The sequence below is a fragment of the Sebastes umbrosus genome, chromosome 15 (genome assembly GCF_015220745.1).
Source record: "Sebastes umbrosus isolate fSebUmb1 chromosome 15, fSebUmb1.pri, whole genome shotgun sequence".
NCBI classification, from domain to species: domain Eukaryota; kingdom Metazoa; phylum Chordata; class Actinopteri; order Perciformes; family Sebastidae; genus Sebastes; species Sebastes umbrosus.
In genome coordinates this window covers 26021287-26045213 of record NC_051283.1, presented here as the reverse complement: position 1 = coordinate 26045213, position 23927 = coordinate 26021287, and the positions used below count along the sequence as shown (strand labels likewise).

Sequence of the window (23927 nt, the reverse complement as noted above, 5' to 3'; positions counted from 1 at the left end):
AAATAAATCAAATGCTCTGACAGAAAAAAAAGAAAAAAATCCGCTATCTGTGGCTGTCGCAGGACTGTAATAAGCCCGTTCATTCGGCCCGAATGTAATGATTGGACGGCCTACCCGCCCGTCTACCTGCACGCACTCTGCCCGTGGCCGTGCACTCATTGCGCGTCAGCAGAGTCTTCCACAACCTGCTAGCTTAACAGCTTGTGAGCACTAACAATAGTCATGTTTGTTGTTTACGTTCATAATGATAACTTTGTGGGAGTTGCGTTGGAGGAAACTATCAGTGTTGCCGACTTTTTGACTTTCTCTCTAGATTTAGGGACTCTTGGAGCTAGTGCTGCTAACTACTTTAATTGGAATTTTTTTAAATCTAGCATACTCTGCCAGTTTCTTAAGATTACCAACCCTAGCTTTAAGTAAATAGTATAAAATATATGTACCTATAAATTAAACATTGACATTTTTGTTAAACTGCCCCCTAGAGCTCTACTGACAGTCGTGGTTTCATCTCTGGTCTGATCCCAAAAAAAGCTTTACTGTTACAAAACATCACAATTTATGTCACAGAAAAACTGCATCTAGCATTCTATGAACAGTAATACACATTTACAGCAAGCGAGTGCTGTTGTGGGGCAACTTGTACAAAGTAACACAAAATAAACAACTGGGAATATAAAGAATGAATAAAACCAGTTTATTCATTATTATTTAAGGTTAAATATTGCCCCTAATAATTGTGCATCACAATAACTCAACATTATTTGACACTTTTACTGAAGGTTTGATTAGTTGGCAGAGAAAGCATAAACGTGCACGGTGCCAATATGACACAAAAACACATTAAGCATAATAAAAGTAGATGTTATGGCAGAACAGTAATGTGGATTCTGAGTTACACCTTAATAGTAACAGGATGTTACTTTATTAAATCCCATATAGTGGCTTTAAAATCCACTTTTTCCTTTGACATTTTTAAATAAAGATACAATTTGTATCAACTACATAGTGCCTCTCATTTGACCCAGTTCACTGAGGCAACTTACAACGTAACACAGGCATTCAAATACAGCAAGGTGGATACCACAATACATAAACACACAAACTCATGTTTCAGTCTTTCCACTGAAAGACGTGGTTTCAGACGGTCGCTGGACTTCATCTCATCTCAGCTGACTCTGCAGCTTGAGGATCTCAGCAACCAGCATCTGTGGATCCATCAGCTGAGGAAACATGTCCATGGCGGCGTCCACCAAGTGGACGCTGAAGATAGCGAGGAGCTTCTTCCGGACGACCTCTCTCTCCTCTCCGCCGGGACTCGTCCCCCGAGGAGGCTCCCAGTGCGAGCGTTCCCCCGGCAGGCTGCGGACCCTCGGAGAATAACCCCCCAAAGGATCGGACCAGAGCTGCTGACGGCCGTGGACTCTGCCGTGCTGGAAATCTGTCGGCTGACTGTACGTAGGCATGCTGGCTGGGTATACACCGTAGCTGGCGTAATGAGGCGGGTAAGGCATCATATCAGAGTTGTGGCTGCTGACGGGCCCGAGGCTGTACTGCTGGTTGTGGTGCTGGAAAGCTGGCGTGGACGCCCTAGAGGAAGCGCCATGTGAGCAGCAGCTGCACGGAGGGCAGTACTGTTGTCTCACATTGTGGGTGTGCTGAGAGCTCCCGTACGTCGCCCCGTACTGGTGATCACTCCAAGGAGCTTCCATTGGCTGACTGTCTATGGAGCCTAAACCAGAGTCCAGCTGCTCCTGACTCTGCCGCACCGAGCCGTGATCTGAAGACGACTGCTGGCCGGTCTTCTCCTTTCTAGATGTGGCCCTCTTGCTGGAGCGGTGACTCGCCTTCAACTGTTCATGTTTATGATCTTTCTTTAAGGAGCCACTCTCGTGTCCCAGAGTCAGTTTCTTCGCCATATCCTCCACCAGCGAGAGGCTCTGTCCAGGCACGGGACTCGAGCGAGCCGAGGATTGTTTCTGAGCGGTGGACGGGTGCTTGGCGTTCTCACGAAGCTCATCTGCAAGCGAGCGGTTGGACTGTTTGGCTCGCTCAGGGTGGTGGTATTTACATTTGATTCCAAAAGTACATTTCTTTCCTGAAAGAAGAAGAATGAAACACAAGATTTTAGCAGTGCTGATAATTATAAAACAAAACTGAGAGTCTACAGCCGCTCTGTGAGGACCGCGCAGCAGTACTTTGAGCTACATGGTAACATAGCAATGTTTAGCTTTACTAAACACAACACAGCGGACTCTGAAGATGACCCGCTCTCTATGTAGATATGAAGCTAACGAAAACACAACGATTCTTAAGCTATTCTTAAGTTATACTTTCCGTGTCCGCGAGGGTCTCGTGGCAAAAATTTGGTCATCAGAGGGTGTAGGCGTAGGTTCTGTGCAGACATCTACATTGCTATGCCGCTAGTATGGCTAAATACCATTAGCTATAAACCAATGCAATGCAGGAGTGATTATTATATTAGAAGTTCTCTCACCATAAGGGCATGGCAGTTTCTTCTGAGTCTTTGGAAACCTCCGCAGGAAGTTCTCCAGTGTCGGTCCATCGCGGCCCAGAGGATCATCAGGAGGCATAAACCTGCGTTAAGGTGAACATTAGTCAAAAGGTCCAGCTTCACACACAAGGCAAGGGAACCCTCTGTATAAAGAAGACCGAAACTCACTTGTCAATAACGAAGGAGTACATGAGCAGCCTCTTCTCGATGAAGCGTTTCCACTCCGGCTTCTCTCCCTGAAGGTCCCGGTACATGTCGTTGGACACGATGATGCCGTCGGACTCGTAGCCCAGCTTGACGATGAAGCAGTCGTCGTTACAGACTACCCGTTTGCCTGCGACACGTCTCGACGGCGTGAACACCAGGATCTTCCTCCTCTCCAGGTCTCGCAGAATGTGCTGATCTGTAAACCAAAAATGAACTCACGGTTAAACCTGCATTAACTGATGGGGGCAGCAGAAACATTACCCTTTTAAGTTGATATGAAGAACATGTTAGCAATTACACATCCAGCAGTTACAGAGCAACAGTGTCATTCATGTAGAGTCGTGTTTGTGTCCACCTGGTGGAATTAAGTCCAATATTCACACTCCATTTTTGGTCTCCACCAACTCCTGAGGGAAATATCTGTCTCTTTAGCTGCTAAATGCTCCACTATGAACCAAATCAGTACAAAACAGTGAACATTCACATTGTCACATTGTTTTCGCATTGTCATAATAAAAATATTGATTATAGCCACTTTAAAAGTTGCTCAATATGGATTTCAGAGCATATCTATTGCCTCCACATGGCTCTCAACATGGCAACAGTTGAGCCGGTGGCTAGCAGCTAAAGTTGCTAACACTTTAATACTTTTAAAGATACTGATTTTAAGACACATTTTTACTATGATTGAAAACTTAAAACTCAAAAATTCTAAATTGGCAAAAACTATTACATTATTTAGACATTTCAAATTTATTCCAATTGTTTAACAGACCCCAATTGTTTTTTCTCTTTTTTGTTTTTATTCATCTTTTCTTTTCCTTACATTTTATTTGTTGTAAAATTTATTTTATTTTTATATAATTTTTTATACCTTGAAATATATTTGATTAATTGATTGCTGTCGGGGTTTAATGAGAACGTCAACAAATAGAACAAAAATGTCTTTGAAGAACATTACCAACCCTAGCTTTAATATTCTAATTATCGAATTAGGCGATTTAAAGTAAATCATTATACGTCATAATCTTAATAATCATTTCTCAGGAAACCACTGTCGCATTTTAATTTGGGTTCTTTCCCGGCAGAGAGATCTGACCTGGTTAAATATTAACGAAGGGCCCTAAAAGTACATCCTGTAACAAAACAATTTATCAGCATGAGCAATCTGTTCATCTACATGAAGCAAACAAGCAGTAGAGCGTCAGTAGGCGCTTCCAGATGTAGGTTAACCAAAAGCTGTTAGAATCACTGACAGTTCAAATGCTTATCTACCATCGGAAAAACCCTGCATTTTTATTTTCTTAGTTACATAGATTACAGATAAAGCTCATTTACTCAGCATTTGGCGGAAATACCCACATTGGGTATTTCCCATTTTGTGCAATAGAGCTCACTCTGTTGCATCAGAGCAAAAAATGATGTCCTGCTCTATTAATGGAGCCGTTTATCATTTTGCCTCAGGCTTTTATAGTCTATGCAAATCAAAAAAACATTTAACATTAGGCTGCAATTAACAATTATTTTCATTTATGATTATCAATTAGTTACTCTAATAATCTTTTAGTCTATAAAACATCAGTTCATTATAGTGAGTGATTCCTGCACTCACAATCATTTCTGTAAAATACGGCCTTTAAAACCTCCTTCAGTTTACAGGGATATAAAACATTAAAAAGAAGCAAATTCTCACATTTGGTAAATTATAAATTAAATTATTATTATATTTTTGTCATTCTTGCTTGAGAAATTACATAAATGTATATTTTCCCCTCTATTTCAAACATGACAATAAAGGAGACGGCCTGTTTTTCAAATCACAAAAATTTGCATAATAAGACCTCACAACCCCACCACACCTTGGTCTCAATTAAAGATGACTGATAATGCTTATTTTCAGGTGCATACTTGTATCTGGGGTTTCTACTAGAACATGTTTAAATGCTTTAATGCTAGTAATGTTAACCGAACCAAGCTCTTCAGACTCCGCTCCAGCTCCACTCTAACTAGCCGCTACGCAGGTATTGTGCAAATGTGTTACTTGGTGACATCACCACGTTACAGAAGAAAAGGAGGAACTTCAAGCGAGGTGTTTCAGGCAGCTCAGGAGCAGTCTTTCTGTGGGGGAGAGTTTGGGCTTTGTAACTTTGCAGACCTTTTACATGCGTAAAAACACTACATAACACATTAAAGAAAATGGGAAAAAAGCACAAAAGCGTAATAGGTCCTCTTTAATAAGAAGGACCTATTACGCTTTTGTGCTTTAGTCGCAAAAGTCGCAACGCCAAATCGGGCCAGGGCTGTAAAGTGGGTACCCCCTACATCCGGCGCCCTTGACCAGACCACACCCATCTTCGAACTGGGTCTTCGTTTTGATCTCAACTACACACCTGTAAAGTTTCACGACTGCATCTTGCACGGTTGCGATGCTGTCGTTGTGACAAAATCTGACCACAAACAGACAGGAATATAAACACCTAGCAAAGTACTCAAAGCTGCCTCTGTGGTAGTTCCCGCTACAGCAGGTGCCACATGTTGCCATGATGACACACACACACACACACACACACACACACACACACACATACACACAGAGACTCACGCGGTGAAAACAATACCAGCGTCGCTGTCACGGCAGGTAATGAGGGCAGTGTTGTGTGAGCCACAGTGCCAGTCAAAGAAGGAAGTAGAAATCATTAAAAGGAATGTGAATTTCCCCGTCGTCTTACCTGTGATGGGAACATCTGGCCGAGGCTGCTCCTTCCTCCACGAGGGAACAAACACGGTGATTTCAGTGTGGCCTCTGTCCATGAAGAAGTTCACAGCCAGCTGGATTCCCATACAAGAGAAAACTTCCTTGTTCCCGTGGCTGAATGAATGAATGAATGAATGAATGAATGAATGAATGAATAGAAATCAGGAAAAACAGGGATGAGAAACGAGAAAAACATTCACAACTAAAGACGAGTCTGTGAGCCAGGTCAGAACAAAGACTGAGGTGTCCTTTATAATGCCCCTCTTTGATGTCTTATGAATACACCCTATTTGCTATGTAAATCTGAGGATTTTCAACAGCCTAGAATAAACCCACTTGTCTCAAACAGGTTGAGCTTGATGGATATTTTACCTGCTAAATAACAACTATTTTCATTATTGTGTAATCGGATCATTTGATTAACTGTTTGGCCTATAACATGTCAGGAAATAGTGGAAAGAAAATGCCAATAATAAGCTCTCAAGGCGGTAACACAATGTCTTCAAATTGTTTGATTTCCAAAATGAAAAAAAGATATTGAATGTACTATTATATAGAGTAAATCCAACACTGAAGAAGCTAGAAACAGTGCATTTTCCAAAATACTAAAATGTCAAATAGAAGAAATCCAAGCAAAGCAACATTTTGCATTGCGAATAAAACTAATGATGTTTAATCTCTGCTGAAATAACCTGAATGGGTTTCAGTTTGTTTATATTTTTATGACCCTACCGTTAACCTGTTCATATTTTTGCCTTTAGCTTATTGTTATTTTATAATTATATTATATTGGGATCCAGTAACTCATTGGATCCCAACGTTGTGGCTTGTGACCCTTTAAAGGAGTAGTTTGACATTTTAGGAAACACACATATTTGCTTTATTGAACTTTTGATTCCCATAGCTTAGCACAAGGACTGGAAACAGAGGGAAACAACTAGCCTGGCTTACTTTGGAGGTAACAAAATCAGCCTCCCAGCACCTTAAAGCTCACTAATTAAAGGCAGGGGTCGGTGATCTTGAGAAACTAGCAAGAGTACATTCGATTTTTAAAAATGATCCAACCGAAAAACCCAGCCCAGTGTCGCCAACTCTTTTCCAATGAAAGTAGCTAGCAGCACTAACTCTGAAAGTACCTAAATATTGGGATAAAGTCACGAACACTGACAGTCCGTCCCTTCAGGCCTCCCTCTAAAGCCACTCCCCAAAAATTATCATTATGAATGGGAACATATCATCATGTCCATTGTTAGTAGTAACAGCTGTCAAGCTAGCAGCTTGTGGAAGATTCCCATGACGCGCAATGAGCAGGCAGGCAGGTAGGTATGTAGGTCGGGTAGCCCGTCTAATCATTACATTTGACCGGAATGAAATGATTGGACAGGCTACCCGCCCATCTAATTACCTACATCCCTAATACAGTCCTGCGATAGCCACAGATAGCGGATTTTTTTCTCTTTTTTTGTCAGAGCATTTGATTTATTTATTGCCGTCGGGATGTAATGAGAATTACAAACAATATAACAAAAAATGTTTTTGAAGAACATTACCAACCCTAGCTTTAAGGGCCAATTGGCCGATGATAGATAAGCATAGCATAACAGACTTGGACTGTTGTTTTTATGTTGAGCATTAAACATTTGTGATCACATGTCATAGTGATTTACGACATACCTACTTCTTCATTGTGTGTCTGTGTGTGTGAGCTGTGCAGTCCTGTCTGCACAAGTAAATCCTGTTCATCACACCAATTACAATACAATTACTAGAGTCTACTTGGATATATGGTTTTATGCCAGAAGCTTAGCATCTAGTGCCTCAGCTAACAATTATTTACAAACATTCAAAGATATTCCACTTACAATTATAAAAAACAGAGAAAGGCAAGAAATATTCGACTTATTGCTGTGGACAATGACCGAATGCATTGAAAACGGAAATGTAAATACATTTACTGTATAGCTACAACCTAACCTTAACTATTGGAGGTCAATGCCTAACCTTAACTATTTGAGGTCAATGCCTAACCTTGACTATTGGATGTCAATGCCTAACCTTGACTATTGGAGGTCAATGCCTAACCTTGACTATTGGATTTCAATGCCTAACCTTGACTATTGGATGTCAATGCCTAACCTTGACTATTGGAGGTCAATGCCTAACCTTGACTATTGGATTTCAATGCCTAACCTTGACTATTGGAGGTCAATGTCTAACCTTGACTATTGGAGGTCAAGCCTAACCTTAACTATTGGATGTCAATGCCTTACTTTAACTATTGGAGGTCAATGCCTAACCTTAACTATTGGATGTCAATGCCTAACCTTGACTATTGGAGGTCAATGCCTAACCTTAACTATTGAAGGTCAATGCCTAACCTTGACTATTGGAGGTCAATGCCTTAACTTGACTATTGGAGGTTAATGCCTAACATTAACTATTGGAGGTCAATGCCTAACATTAACTATTGGAGGTCAATGCCTATCCTGAACTATTGGAGGTTAATGCCTAACCTTGACTATTGGAGGTCAAAGCCTAACCTTAACTATTGGATGTCAATGCCTTACCTTGACTATTGGAGGTCAATGCCTAACATTAACTATTGGAAGTTAATATCTAACATTAACTATTGGAGGTCAATGCCTAACATTAACTATTGGAGGTCAATGTCTAACCTTGACTACTATCTCGCGAGAGTTTCCCCAGTTTGCTGGTTCCCTTCTAGCCACGTTTAGCAGCTTAACAAATGAGTGATGTTCCCCTCTCAGATGCTTTTTTTACGCCTGAAGAGATCAAATTGTCCAGTATTTCACAATAAAAGCCCAAAAACTAGTAAAACTATTCATCTTTTGACCCTTCAGATGTATCTTGTCACGACCCTCAGGTTAGAAACCAAAGTATTGATTCTGGTATTTGTGGTTATTTCGGCAACAGTTTCATTATCATCCGCTTCTCATCTAGAAATCTGTACCAGCAGCAAACAGTGAAAACAAAGCATCGAACCTGAGGAATGGTGACAGATCTTATTTATATATTTACATACCATTTAAGCTCTACTCTGAGAACAACAGTTGTCAGTGTGAGGAGACCTCGGGGGAGTTTTTGGAAGTGTCAAAGTTAAAGCCAAGACAAACGACAGAACAAGGAAAGCTCATAGGAGAGGTGTGAAATGCTGTCGGGCTTGTTCCTGTTGAAACAACGGCTTTGTCGTCAAGCACCGCTGGTCTTTAAGGAAACAAGAACGCACTTATATACGCTGATTTGCATACTCGAGCAGTCTGTCAACAACGTGCCTGAACGGGCGTGCCCTTCTGGAAAATGCAAGAGGACAGAGGGGTGTGTATATTCCGAGACGGCAAGAAATACAGTGTGTAAACTGTGTGTGTGTGTGTGTGTGGGTGTGTGTGTGTGTGTGTGAGTGTGTGTGTACTCTCTCACCTATTTTCTCTGTTCCTCAAACTGTGTGTGCATGTCAGGTATTAGAGGGTGAATGATGGAAAAGGTTGTGTGTACCCAGAGACAGAGCTTCCTAAATTACTGGCGATATATGAGTGGGGCTGAAACGACGAATAGATAACAACAGTTCCTGCTTGTCTTTTTTACACTCTTGATGGAAAATCTGACCCAAATGCTTTTAAGAGTGCGGGAGAGACCGTAGCGCGCATGCTGACCACATAAAAGGCAACTGTTGGGTGAATCCGTAGTTGTGTTTGCAAAACTGGTGTATTGTCCTCTGAGTCATTTATGTTTAACAAATCCTTCAGGCGATGCGCAATGCAAATACAGCAACGAGCATGTACTGTAACTCCTGAGGAGCTCAGACCAGTTTTACTTAAAGGGTTACAGTATTAGATTTATGGTTAGTAGCTGCGCAGCGGCAACATGACTTTGTGGTTTTGAGTGAAATACCTCGACAACTGTCTTGTTCTCCTCAGGATGAACTGGAATAACTTTGGTGATCCTCTGATTTACTTTACTTTGCTTTATGACTAAATGCTAAATACTTGCAAAACTATTGACATTAACATCAACCTCAGCTGTACTTTGTGTTCAGAGCTAATAGAGGGGTGCAGGGATAATGTATTTCTGTAGGTCAACCATGAAGTTAGCATCGCCCTGGGTTCCCTTGACAAAAAGCCAATGGGATTTTTCCATTTGGTTTTGGATAATTGCAGAAAATAAGCTCTGTTTGCAAACAAGCGTTGATGATACTTACACGTTATCTCCACGAATGACCACTTTTATGATTTTTGAAGTGTAACTGCAATCGGCAGAAGTAAAAAACTAACGTCAGGCTAAAGACAAACTACGCCACGGTCGCATGAACGTGAGTATACACAACGAGGCTGTAAAGGAGGACGAGTCAGCGAGATGACGTTGAGTCATCTCATTTAGCCACTTGTTAGCAACCGCCTTTTTTAAGACATATAAAAGCTAGGGCTAGATGTTGCTTATAACATGTACAACTTAATTACACATTTATTCATGTGTAAATTCATTAAAAAATGTGTTGATCCCATCTGAAAGTTCACAAAGAGCTGCATATCACGATCCTAGTTTATAAAATCTTAATCACGTAAACTCCCACTACACTATACCTTCACGCTCTATTAGATCGATGTACGTCAGTGGTTGGGAGCTCCCATCATGGCCTTTCATCTATACACCACTTTAATTAAGAGGGAGTTGATCTCCAACAAAAGAGTGAATCATCGGGTAACTTGAGGTGTAATTAAATGCTTCTCATGTTACTTTCACTGGTGACATTTCTATCAGTGGCCTCAAGTGTAAAAGAGACTTTGCTCTCAGTGTGACCCACCCAAAAACCACACCATAAAAGGTCCGATAAAGCGTTGGTTCACGTAGCTGCTGTGGGACAGATTGTGATAATAACTATAATTTTAAGAAGCAATACTGTCATCACAAAAGAGCTTTCCTTAATTAAACAAAGTGACAAAAGGGCTTTACTCCTCCCTGTTCTTCAGCAGTACGCAGGTGTGGAAAAGGTTAAAAGGTTATTACGGCTAATGATTATTTTGACTATCAATTCATCTGCCGATTATTTTCTTGATCAATCGATCGGGTGCTTGGTCGAACACTTTGTGCAATAATATGGCAAAACTGTCATCTCACCAATATACATATTGTATTTCTATATTGTATTATCTCTTTTTTATTGTATTATCTTTTCATAAGCAGTTTTAGGATTGTCACAATCTAATTTCGTTGTACTACACAATGACAATAAAGGGCTTAAATCTTAAATCTATAAAACCTAAGAATATACTGAAAAATAGCACATTATATTTTATATATATAAATAAAAAGCAGCAATAAATCACATTTCAACGGCTGGAATCTGCAATTTTTTGCTGAAAGAAAATTCTAATTATTATTCTAAATTAAAAATAGTTGCTGATTTTTTTTTGATGATCGACTAGTCGATTAATTGACAAATCGTTCCAGCTGTTAATTATGTAAAACAGAAAAAAGCAGCAAACTGTCCCATTTGAGAAGCTATAATCAGTACATTTTGGGTATTTTTTATCTATTAACAAAATAGCTGCTGATAAATTTTCTGTCGACGGACTAATCAATCCTTTCAGCTGTAGTGTCTCACCTCATGGCCACGTTGCTCCCATCTATAACAATGGGTCTCAGAGTGTCTTCATCCTCACCGCTCTCCTCTCTGCTCGGAGGAGACGATGCAGTAAGAGGCAGCAGCATGGTGGGGCCCGCAGCCTGGGGGTCCTCTCTGGGCACCAGCACCGACATGGTGGTCACCGGCCCCTGCTCGGCCCCTCGGCCAGGGTCCCGGCTGGCCCCGATCCTCACCAGCTCCCCCAGAAGTTTATCTGTGTCCATGTTGGGGCCGAACATCTGCTGTACGGCCTGAACCTGAGCCGTGGAGTACCCGAGCTTGTGGAAGAGGTCCAGCTGGGCCTCCGGCAGGTGCTGGGGTCCCGGGAAAGGGTCGGGTTCGCCGGGGTACATTCTCTCACAGGAGGGACGGGCGGAGTTTGGAGCCGGGAGGAGGGAAGGGAAGATCCATGCAGAAGTGTCAGAGTCTGGGAGGTTCAGACGGGTGCTGGTTTTACTCCACGGGTGTACAGATGTGAAGAGAGCAACATCAGTATTCATCTCTTCAGCTTCAACTCGCTCACCTTCCACCTGTTTGGAAAAACACATCATAAAAGTATTGTGCTTAAGTACAATATTGAGGTATTTTACTTGAGTGTTTCCAATTTATAAAACATTATACTTCCACTCCACACCATCTTGGAAGCCAATAATCCACTACATTAGTCACCCGTTACTTTGCAGATTAAGATCATTAATACAAAGTATAAATAAAAAAATACATTATGATATATTATTATGGATTAAGCTACCCAGTAGTATATAAAGTAGTTAAAATCAGCTCCATCTTTACTAGCTGCAACATTAAAGTGATACACATTAAAGAGGACCTATTATGCTCATTTTCAGGTACAGACTTGTATTTTGGGTTTCTCCTAGAACATGTTTACATGCTTTAATGTTCGAAAAACTCTGTATTTTTCTCATACCGGCTGTGCTGCAGCACCTCTTTTCACCCTCCAGCTGAAACGCTCTGTTTGAGTGAAAAGCCTCAGTCTGCTCTGATTGGTCAACCGAACCAAACTCTTCGGACTCCTCTCCAGCTCCGCTCTAACTAGCTTTGTTTGAGTGCCAATCTAGCCGCTAGGCAAGTATTATGCAAATGTTTAACTTTGTGACATCACCAAGTTACAGAAGAAAAAGGCAGGACTTCAAGGGAGACGTTTCAGGCAGTTCAGGAGCAGTGTTTCTGTGGGGGAGAGTAACTCCTTTTGGCGTGGACTTTGGGCTTTCTAACTTTGCAGACATTTAACATGCACAAAAAACTATATAACACACTAAAGGAAAGGGGAAAAAAGCACAAAAATATAATAGGTCCTCTTTAATGCATCAATAATTATAATTCAATAATATACATTATTCTGAAACGGCTCATTCTGCAGAACGACTAGCCTACTTTTACTTTTGATACTTAGTAAACATAAACTATACCACAGTGTAGAAATACTCTGTTACATGTAGTCCTGCTTTCAAAATCTTACTTAAGTAAAAGATTAGTACTTCTTCCACCACTGGTGACCAGTCTGTAATCCCTAGACAAACAGAATAGTTTACGGTGCTGAAGATGTTTCATTCAGACCAGAAACAATTTGTCAATTAATCAACAAGATGATTGACAGAAAAAATTATCTGCAACTATTATAATAATCAATTAATTGTTTTTTCAAACAAAGTTTTCAGCTCCTCAAATGTGAAAATGTGATGCTGTTGTGTCTTATATGGGGAAAAAAACTTAAAATCTTTCGGGTTTTAAACTGTTGGTTAGATAAAACAAGACCCCCTTGTGCTATGCCAAATTATAATGGACATTTGGGACTATTTCTTTTAAATATGAAATATTCTATAAACAAAGCTATGAATTGATAAATTGAGAAAATAATCAGCAGATAAATCAAGAATGAAAATAATCATTAGTTGCAACCCATTTTTTCTCTTTCTAACTTCTACACTCTTTATTTTGTCCTAAATCAGATTATTAGTTACTTGTAGGGCTGCAACTAAGGATTATTTTCATTAATGAAAAATCAAGTCAATGTTATGTCTATAAAATGGCAGAAAATGACAAAAAAAAATAATTTTCCCACTCTTCAAATGTCTTGTTTTGTTCAATCAATAGTCCGAAATCCAGAAAAATAAAATCCCTTAATGATTTAAAATAGAGAAAAGCAGCGACTCATCACATTTGAGAGACTGAAACCAGTGAATATCTGTGTGATCAATGTCTGAAATGATTCATAGAAATGATTCATAGATCATGAAACTAGTTGCAGATAAATCAATAAATCTAAATCTCTCAGTCCTGACCGCTATATCTGTACTTCTCTGTCATCATCCCATCTGACGAAAGGTTAATGGGATATAAAAGGAGAACTGAGAGGGGAAATAAACACGGATTCTTATGTCATCCTCTCACTATCTAAATAAAAAAAATTACAGTGAAACTCATTGTTGGAAAGTAACTAAGTACAGTTACTCATGTGCTGTACGTAAGCACAATTTTGAGGTACTTTTTACGTGAATATTTCCATTTTCTCCCACTTTACAATGAACAAATATTGTACTTTTCCCTCATCTATTTATTCGATTACTTTAGTTACAAATTCAGATATTATTATACTACAAAACATTATCAACAAATACATTATGATGTATGTTAAGATAAAATGGCATTCATTGATGAATTCACAAGCTACCCATGTTGGGTATATACCCAATGATTTTATTTTTTATTATTTTAATTGTTTATATGTTTATATACAACATATAAAGTAATTCAAATTAGCTCCAACTCTATGATCCAATATATTATTCTGCATATTGAGAACTTTTACTTTCTGTTCTTTAAGTATATTTTGATGTGTATTTCTAAACTCAGGTAATGAGGTGTATATATTATAGATATGATCTCTATAGTGTTGATATTGACTGTTCCTGTACATTGCTGCTGCAACACAATAATTTACCAATTTGGGATCAATAAAGTACATCTATATATCTATAGGTAGTACTATCTGAGTAGGATTATTCTTCACCACTGGCTAAACTTGTCATTTAGTTCCTTTAATCCGTAGTAAACACAGGGAGACAGTCCAACTCTTACTACTACTCATACTACTTAGTTAAATAAGTCGCTGCTTCTGTTTCCGCCTTAAATTCAACCTTAACAAAGACAAAGAGACATCAAGACTTACCTTAAAACCCTCAGAGGAGCGGTGAGAAGCGTCTTTCTGCTGACATGTCCATGTGAAAAGTGTCTCTGTGTCTCTCTGCTGATGAAGTGTGTCGACAGGACGCTTCTTCTCGGAGTTGTGAGCCGGTAACAAGGAAGTAAGTCGGGTTTTTCCTTTTCTTGACATCAACGTGGAGGTTTGGGCGAGTCACATGTTACTGCTGCACCAGGACTAATATCTATACTCCCACTCTGTTCATCCACTTCACTGCTATCGATTACACAACACACGAGGACAATGAAGGAAATAAATATAAAAAAGTGGGTAAAGTGGAAAAAGTACTTCTAGGCTACTTAATTTAGGCTACTTAAGTAAAAGTTTAAAAAAGGTATTAGCATCAAAATTGAAACTTAAAGCACCAAAAGGTAAAAGTTTCAACCAATTTAAATAATGCCAGGTATCATAAAGTGGCTGTAGGCAGAATATTTTTGGCATAATTGGGCAAAAATTCAATCCATATTTGTTGGCGTTTAGCCTTTCAAAAACTAAATTTTTACATTTTTACATTCTCTCGCTTGATGCACATAAAGGGAGGCCCACACAACACCAAAAATTACAATTATTTAACCACAATAACAAAAAATTCTATTTCGTCTGTTATAGTAAATCCATTAAAGTGGCAGTAGGCAGTATATTTTTGGCATCGTTAGGCAAAAAAAATCCCACAATAACCTTTCAGCATATTGTGATTGAAGTGTTCTGAGAGACTTCGCACCTCCTCATGTCTCTGTTTTCAGATTTTTAAGGTCCTATATCGTGCTCATTTTCAGGTTCATACTTGTATTTTATGTTTCTACTAGGACATGTTTACATGCTGTAATGTTAAAAAAAAAATCGTTATTTCCCTCATACTGTCGGCCTGAATATACCTGTATTCATGCTCTGTCTGAAACGCTCCGTTTTAGTGCATTTCAAGGGAATTGCAACAGAATTGCGTTGCTAGGCAACAGTTTGGGTCCATGTTTACTTCGTGTCAGCAGCAGCAGCAAACGTGGAGGTTTGGGCGAGTCACATGTGCTGCTACACCCTTACAAATATTTAGTCTGACTGCCCCTCTGTTCATCTGTTGCCTAGCAACGCAATCCTGTTGCAATTCTGTTGAAATGCACTAAAACGGAGCGTTTCAGACAGAGGGTAAATACAGGCATATTTGGGCCAACAGTTTGAGGAAAATAAAGGTGTTTTTTGGACATTACAGCATGTTAACATGTTCTAGTAGAAACACAAATACAAGTATGAACCTGAAAATGAGCACAATATGGGACCTTTAAAGCACCAAAGGTAAAAGTTTCATCTAACTTATATAATGCCAGGTATCTTAAAGCAGCAGTAGGCAGAATATTTTTGGCATCATTTGGGCAAAAGAAATCCATAATAACCTTTCAGCATATTGTAATTCAAGTGTTCTGGGAGAGACTTCTGCACCTCCTTATGGCTCTGTTTTCAGGCTTTAAAGGTCCCATATCGTGCTCATTTTCAGGTTCATACTTGTATTTTATGTTTCTACTAGAACATGTTTACATGCTGTAATGTTAAAAAAAACTGTCTGCCTGAATATACTTGTATTCACCCTCTGTCTGAAACGCTCCGTTTTAGTGCATTGCAACAGAATTGCGTTGCTAGGCAACATCTTGACCTGGATTTACAGTTTTCACCCGTTCAAGGCCAGGAATTTTTAAATTACAGGCATCATACTCAAAGTGCTCAGCATACCTCCTGTCAGGTATTTTTTTTTTTACAAATTATGTATGTGGCACGTGCTTGCTTTCGGTGTGTTATAAATCACTCTGTTCAACACACATTTATTCAGGTATGGAAGACAATAAGAAAAACAATTTGAGTCCTGAGATTGATGTCAGTATCCCAAGTTTAGATTCTGATGGAAGACACATTTCTTAGATTTAATTAATAACTCTGAGAATAAAGTTACTATTTATTTTACACTAAAAAGTGTAAATTAAGTTATCTCTGAACTCTTTTTTTTCTCTTCTCTACCACTGTACACAAAGTACATTCAAGTTTACATTGCTTAGAAAAATAACAAGCATCATTAACCCTCTGAGACCTACAATAGACCCATTTTTGTCTTGTTTAGGGGGAGATAGCAGGTCAACAGTAGATGTCACAAAGAAGTGGTGCACATCATGTGAAAGCTGGGAACCTGCAGATTAATTTGAGATGCTGCTTTAATTAATTAAAATAAATTGTAAAACTGTGTAAGTGTTTAGATCATTATGATAGAAGTATATGATGGGCATCCCCATGTACTATTATGTCTCACAAGTTGTTGCAGCAATTTTTGGGTTGATACCATTTGTTACACAGATTTGGTGCTAAATTAAAAAAAAATTTACCACTCGAGAATTGATAAAAATGATCAATAATCCCTCCAAAATACCACATTAAGACACCAGGACCTTGAGGAACACCGTAGAAAAAGCCATGCTGTGATTTGGTATCAAAAACTTTTAACATTTTGAGATTTCTGCAAGATATGCATTTTTCAGCGATTGGATGGCGAGCACTTCTGTTCTGTAAACTGCTTAAAAAAAACACCTTATTGTCAATCTAGCTAGGAAAGCCATCTATCCTCTGAATGCTCTAGGTCTCTAGTTTGTGGCTGTAAAGTTTCATGAGGCTGTGATTATCCTAGAGGTCACCACAAGTCATTTTATACAATGAAGTTTCAAAAAGGGTCTCACTACAATGAAATGGCTCCTATGGGGACTAACATCATCACATGTGAATACAGTTGGGCTCATTGGATCCGCAATAGTCTCAGCTTTACAGACTGTTTAGGGACCCCAGTATGCAGAAATACACAAATACAACAGTTTTGAAATAGGCGAAATGAACACATTTATACTGCATTAAAAAAACGGCATGGTTTTTGCTCCAAACTGCATGTGATTATCATAAAGTGGGCATGTCTGTAAAGGGGAGACTCGTTGGTACCCATAGAACCCATTTTCATTCACATATCTTGAGGTCAGAGGTCAAAGGAGTCCGTTGTAAATGGCAATGCCAGTTTTTCCTCGCCAAAATTTAGCATAACTTTGGAGTATGACTGGCATGACATGGTTGGTACCAATGGATTCTTAGTTTCATATATCTGCACCTTCTTTCTAGCTCTGAAACTGAACCTACTACAGCCTCTGAAAGACAGTAAAGTCAGTGTCTCAGAGGGTTGAACTCATTCAGAAAAAAAAACGTGTCCTATGAGTCACACTGAAACAAAAGTGATGTCACTGAGGAATGTTCTCAGCTTGGCAATGAAAAGATGATGACATCGTCATGGTTATGGACTTTGGCTGTGGTGACATCACTGCACAGGTATGCCAAGAGATAATCAATGACCACATGTGAATTGCAGGTGAGTTATTAAAGGTCCCATATCGTGCTCATTTTCGGGTTCATACTTGTATTTGTGTTTCTACTAGAACATGTTTACATGCTGTAATGTTAAAAAAAAACTTTATTTTCCTCATACTGTCTGCCTGAATATACCTGTATTTAACCATCTGTCTGAAACGCTCCGTTTTAGTGCATTTCAACGGAACTGTTGCTAGGCAACAGTTTGGGTTAATGTTTACTTCCTGTCAGCTGATGTCATTCACATACACTGTAACAGGAAATAAACTGGGACACATTTAGAATATTAACGTTTAAAACCGTGTAATGGTCTAAATATTGTATATTTGTGACATCACAAATGGACAGAAATCCTAACGGCTTGTTTCAAACGCACAATTTCTGAATACGGGCTGTGTGTGTTTCTCCGTATATTGAGCGTTTTGATAGTTTAACAGTATTTATGTAGCACTTAAACCTGCTTTATAATATTAAAGACATGAAAATAAAAAAATTACAATATGGGACCTTTAAATAGTATTTATAAATTGTAGACTGGCTAAAATATTTTGTTGTTTTTTATCCTCTCTGTGTGTATCAGAAATAAATGATACATTTGATGCGTTGTTTTCATGGTTGTTATAGTTTTTCTGTCTTTAGTGAGGATTTATTTCTTACAACTCTTTTCACAACACTCTTTAAAGATCCTTTCCCGATACATGCACTATTGTTTCTAATAATGCATGTGAATATTAGACAAACTTGAGCAAATTAGATGACAAAATGAAAGTCTTGCACTTTATTTAAGATTTCGGGACAAAGCGCAATTCTACAGTTTTGTTTTCCAGAATTCTACAAGGTAATAATATTTCATTAAGTGATACATTTCTTACTCGATTCACCCTCTATTACAGTTACGCCTTCTCCACTCTGGTCTTGGCTTGTGCTGTGGTTTAAGGGGGATGTTAGGGACCACAGCTGGATATGGCTCTAGTACTGCTGCAGGCAGAGTGGCTCGTGGATTTATCCACGGTGGTCTTGTTGGTTCTGTAACAGGTGGTGGTGGTTCAGATGTGGTCGGTTTTGGGACAGGTGGTGGTGGTGGTTCAGATGTGGTCGGTTCTGGGACAGGTGGTGGTTCAGATGTGGTCGGTTCTGGGACAGGTGGTGGTTCAGATGTGGTCGGTTCTGGTACAGGTGGTGGTTCAGATGTGGTCGGTTCTGGGACAGGTGGTGGTTCAGATGTGGTCGGTTCTGGGACAGGTGGTGGTTCAGATGTGGTCGGTTCTGGGACAGGTGGTGGTTCAGATGTGGTCGGTTCTGGGACAGGTGGTGGTTCAGATGTGGTGGGTTCTGGGACAGGTGGTGGTTCAGATGTGGTCGGTTCTGGGACAGGTGGTGGTTCAGATGTGGTCGGTTCTGGGACAGGTGGTGGTTCAGATGTGGTCGGTTCTGGGACAGGTGGTGGTTCAGATGTGGTGGGTTCTGGGACAGGTGGTGGTTCAGATGTGGTCGGTTCTGGGACAGGTGTTGGTTCAGATGTGGTCGGTTCTGGGACAGGTGGTGGTTCAGATGTGGTCGGTTCTGAGACAGGTGGTGGTTCAGATGTGGTCGGTTCTGGGACAGGTGGTGGTTCAGATGTGGTCGGTTCTGGGACAGGTGGTGGTTCAGATGTGGTGGGTTCTGGGACAGGTGGTGGTTCAGATGTGGTGGGTTCTGGGACAGGTGTTGGTTCAGATGTGGTCGGTTCTGGGACAGGTGGTGGTTCAGATGTGGTGGGTTCTGGGAAAGGTGGTGGTTCAGATGTGGTCGGTTCTGGGACAGGTGGTGGTTCAGATGTGGTCGGTTCTGGGACAGGTGGTGGTTCAGATGTGGTCGGTTCTGGGACAGGTGGTGGTTCAGATGTGGTCGGTTCTGGGACAGGTGGTGGTTCAGATGTGGTCGGTTCTGGGACAGGTGGTGGTTCAGATGTGGTCGGTTCTGGGACAGGTGGTGGTTCAGATGTGGTCGGGTTCTGGGACAGGTGGTGGTTCAGATGTGGTGGGTTCTGGGACAGGTGGTGGTTCAGATGTGGTGGGTTCTGGGACAGGTGGTGGTTCAGATGTGGTCGGTTCTGGGACAGGTGGTGGTTCAGATGTGGTGGGTTCTGGGACAGGTGGTGGTTCAGATGTGGTCGGTTCTGGGACAGGTGGTGGTTCAGATGTGGTCGGTTCTGGGACAGGTGGTGGTTCAGATGTGGTGGGTTCTGGGACAGGTGGTGGTTCAGATGTGGTCGGTTCTGGGACAGGTGGTGGTTCAGATGTGGTCGGTTCTGGGACAGGTGGTGGTTCAGATGTGGTCGGTTCTGGGACAGGTGGTGGTTCAGATGTGGTCGGTTCTGGGACAGGTGGTGGTTCAGATGTGGTCGGTTCTGGGACAGGTGGTGGTTCAGATGTGGTCGGTTCTGGGACAGGTGGTGGTTCAGATGTGGTGGGTTCTGGGACAGGTGGTGGTTCAGATGTGGTCGGTTCTGGGACAGGTGGTGGTTCAGATGTGGTCGGTTCTGGGACAGGTGGTGGTTCAGATGTGGTCGGTTCTGGGACAGGTGGTGGTTCAGATGTGGTGGGTTCTGGGACAGGTGGTGGTTCAGATGTGGTGGGTTCTGGGACAGGTGGTGGTTCAGATGTGGTCGGTTCTGGGACAGGTGGTGGTTCAGATGTGGTCGGTTCTGGGACAGGTGGTGGTTCAGATGTGGTCGGTTCTGGGACAGGTGGTGGTTCAGATGTGGTCGGTTCTGGGACAGGTGGTGGTTCAGATGTGGTCGGTTCTGGGACAGGTGGTGGTTCAGATGTGGTGGGTTCTGGGACAGGTGGTGGTTCAGATGTGGTGGGTTCTGGGACAGGTGGTGGTTCAGAAGTGGTGGGTTCTGGGACAGGTGGTGGTTCAGATGTGGTCGGTTCTGGGACAGGTGGTGGTTCAGATGTGGTGGGTTCTGGGACAGGTGGTGGTTCAGAAGTGGTGGGTTCTGGGACAGGTGGTGGTTCAGATGTGGTTGGTTCTGGGACAGGTGGTGGTTCAGATGTGGTCGGTTCTGGGACAGGTGGTGGTTCAGATGTGGTCGGTTCTGGGACAGGTGGTGGTTCAGATGTGGTCGGTTCTGGGACAGGTTCACAGGTAGTTTCAGAATCCGGCAAACATGTGGTTGGTTCTGTCTCAGGTGTTGGTTCAATGGTAGTTTCAGAATCCGGACCTGGTGGCTCGATTGTCATTTGAGGCATCTCTCCATTGTGTCGTCTGTCTCCACCTTCACCACATGAGCACGGCTTGAGTTTAGTGATGCTTCTAATAAGATCAGCACTGGGGAAGTTCATGCTTAAGACACCTAAGCAACCTCGGTTTAAGGAGCTTTCCGCATGTTGCACCACGAAGTCATAAAGCTGCTTGTTAACGTTCTGAGCCAAAGTTTTAGCACTTCGATGCTTTGTCGCTTTACTACCAGTCACTACAACGAAATGGCCACAGAGGTGTGACTTGAGGTGCTCTATTTTCCGTTCAACATTTCTCAGCTCTTTATGTTCAAAGAAAGATGATTTGTGGTTTTCTGTTCCGTCGTAGAACGTGCTACTCCGGAGCAAAACAATCTTGCCCCTCGCCTGTTGCATGTTTGGTACCGACGGCTCACTCCATATTTTATCTTTGAACCCTTCAATCAATTGCTTCATCATTCCTTCAACTTTCTTCTTGTATAGCCCGTGTGGTTTCACTTTCAACAGCACAGTCTCTCTGCTGTGGTCTGTTAAGAAATCTAAGATGGTCTTTAGGACTTCGTCAAGTTTAATATGTTGCCAAAACATCCAGTGACTATCCTGAATATAAATGTGTTTTTGTTCCGACAGCCAAATCCCAGCATGCACATTAAAATACCGTATTCCCGCATTGAGTTGGTCTTTTAAGGTCCAAACTTGACATTTAGCAAGTGGTCCTCCGTGTAATGAGAGGCTTTCGTGTGTTCCAGGAATGGAGATAGCAGATACTAGAGTCTCGTCAGATATTAACTTCATCCAGTCCAGGTTATGAGATTCTTTTTTTAGGGTTGGTTTATTATTGAAACCTGACCCTGAGCCTGAACAGGAGGTTACTCTGGTGGGAGGGGAACACATGATATTTGCTAATTTGAGTTATTTGTTCTTCAACAACAGGCAACATAGCAAACCATTACTAAGTGATGTAATAATGCACATCATTTTATGCACAATAGGCAGATGTGGTGAGAGAAAATTACAACACAATACAATTACCAATATTAGGTTTGACTTACATAGAGAGAAGCCAGAGGTAAAGATGGATCCCCATCATTGGTTTCTGTTGGCTAATCTATAGTCCGGTGAGCTCAATCAGGATTTGTTCAGGTCTCCTCTTCCCAGATGTTTACATGTTTGTCCCAACTGTCGGTTTGTAAAACAAGAAAAGCTTTTTACACCGAGGACGCGACCGTGGCAAACGGGCGATTGCCTCCCTCGCGAGTGAGCAGCCGTAACACTGACTGAGCATAAAGATAAATTTGTATTTGCATGTTTCTACTCTCTAATCTTTAATTTGGAATGGCAGGGAAAGAGAGAGAGAGAAAGAGACAAAGACATGTGGGCATCGTAAAAGCGGTGAACAGATCGTATCGTAACAGTTTAGTAAAATGTGCCCTCAGGGACGAGTCAATTTGGCTACAGTAGATATCCTTTACACACACTACTGCAAGTAGAATTCATCTATGACCTAAACTAAATTATTATAATGTAAGATTTTTGAGGACAGTCACTTGAATTGGAACAAATATCAGTATGTAATATCCGTGTAGGTAGCTACATTATATGGCCAAAAGTATGTGGACACCAGTGTCCACATACTTTTGTGTACTTTTGGTTTGGCTTCTAGCTGTAACTTTGTATTTACTGTACAGAGACGAGAATGTTATCGATCTTCTCGTCTAACTCTGAAAGCAAATAAGCGTTCTTCCCAAAATGTAGAACTATTTCTTTAAAGCTGAAGTTGGAGCAAATATAATTAAAAATAGTTATTTTTATAAAACGGTCACTATATCCTGACAGTATTGCATGAGACAGGTAATCTGTGAAAAAAATCATGTTCCTCTGTGTCCTCCGGTGCTCCTAATGGCATCTGCAAGATTTCACAGACCGGAGGAAAACAACCAATCAGAGCCGAGCTGGAGCCTTGCCGTCTCTGAGCAGCTGTCAATCACTCACAAACTCCGATCAAACGGTCAAACTAGGCAGCGCTGATCAAATATTAATCATTATTCTGTTACTGTAATGACTATTTCTCGCGTAAAATGTTTTCAGAAACATCTTGTAGAGTACTGTTTAGCTGTAAAATGAGAAGGTTTGTGACCCTGACCACCATGTTGAGATCAGTTGAGGAAATACCAAGCACCGCCCACCAGCTGGAGCAAACTTTGTCATTTTACAGCTAAACAGTTAACTACAAGACGATTATGAAAACATTTGAGGCAAGAAATAGGCATTAACGTAACACAATATTAATTCATATTTTGATCAGCGCTGCCTAGTTTGACCATTTGATCAGAGTTTGCGAGTGATTGACAGCTGCCTCCGTTGAATGAACAGCCAATAGGAACGCTCTCTCTTTGAAATAACCTGTGATTGGCCAAAGTCTCCCGTCACAGGCTAGATTTTCTAAACCCTGAAAACAGAGCCATGAGGAGGTGCAGAAGTCTAGTTTTCTCTGAGAACACTTGAATTACAATATGCTGAAAGGTTATTATGGAATTTTTGCCCAATGATGCCAAACATATTCTGCCTGCTGCTGCTTTAATGCTACAGCCATACAATGACATTAAAGAAAAGAGTGTGCAAAGTTTTGTGGAAAGATTTCCCAAAAGAGTGGAGGATGTTGTAGCAGCAAATTAATACTCATGGTTTGGGAATGAGATGATTAACAATCACATACTTTGTTCAGGTTACCTCATTCATTTCCCCATGTAGTGTTTAATACAGTACAATATATATACATCATTATTTGTTTTCTTAGGCCTTACTTTCATGGTTGCATCATACTGTATATTATGGTCAACAAGCCTATAAAGCACACTCTCGTGATATACAGAAATTGGACATATACACATAGCCGTTTACCTTCTGTGGTTGGTTGTGCTGTGCTGCCACGTCATCCTTATCCCGGCCAATAAGCTTGTATCTGGCGTCTGCTGATCCTCTTCCTC

The 23927-nt window shown here is 40.9% G+C and overlaps 1 protein-coding gene across 1 annotated transcript; it reads right to left on the bottom strand.

The window, feature by feature from the left end:
* Nucleotides 1-417: 417 nt before the first annotated feature.
* si:dkey-206d17.12 (uncharacterized protein LOC563108 homolog) lies at nucleotides 418-23926 on the bottom strand. Its single transcript, XM_037794952.1, has 7 exons — nucleotides 23842-23926; nucleotides 14306-14554; nucleotides 11095-11645; nucleotides 5449-5588; nucleotides 2681-2915; nucleotides 2495-2595; nucleotides 418-2095 (listed from the first exon to the last, which is right to left on the bottom strand). The coding sequence occupies exons 2-7, from the start codon at nucleotides 14468-14470 to the stop codon at nucleotides 1161-1163; spliced, it is 2127 nt and encodes a 708-aa protein (XP_037650880.1). The 5' UTR covers nucleotides 14471-14554; nucleotides 23842-23926; the 3' UTR covers nucleotides 418-1160.
* Nucleotide 23927: the final 1 nt, after the last annotated feature.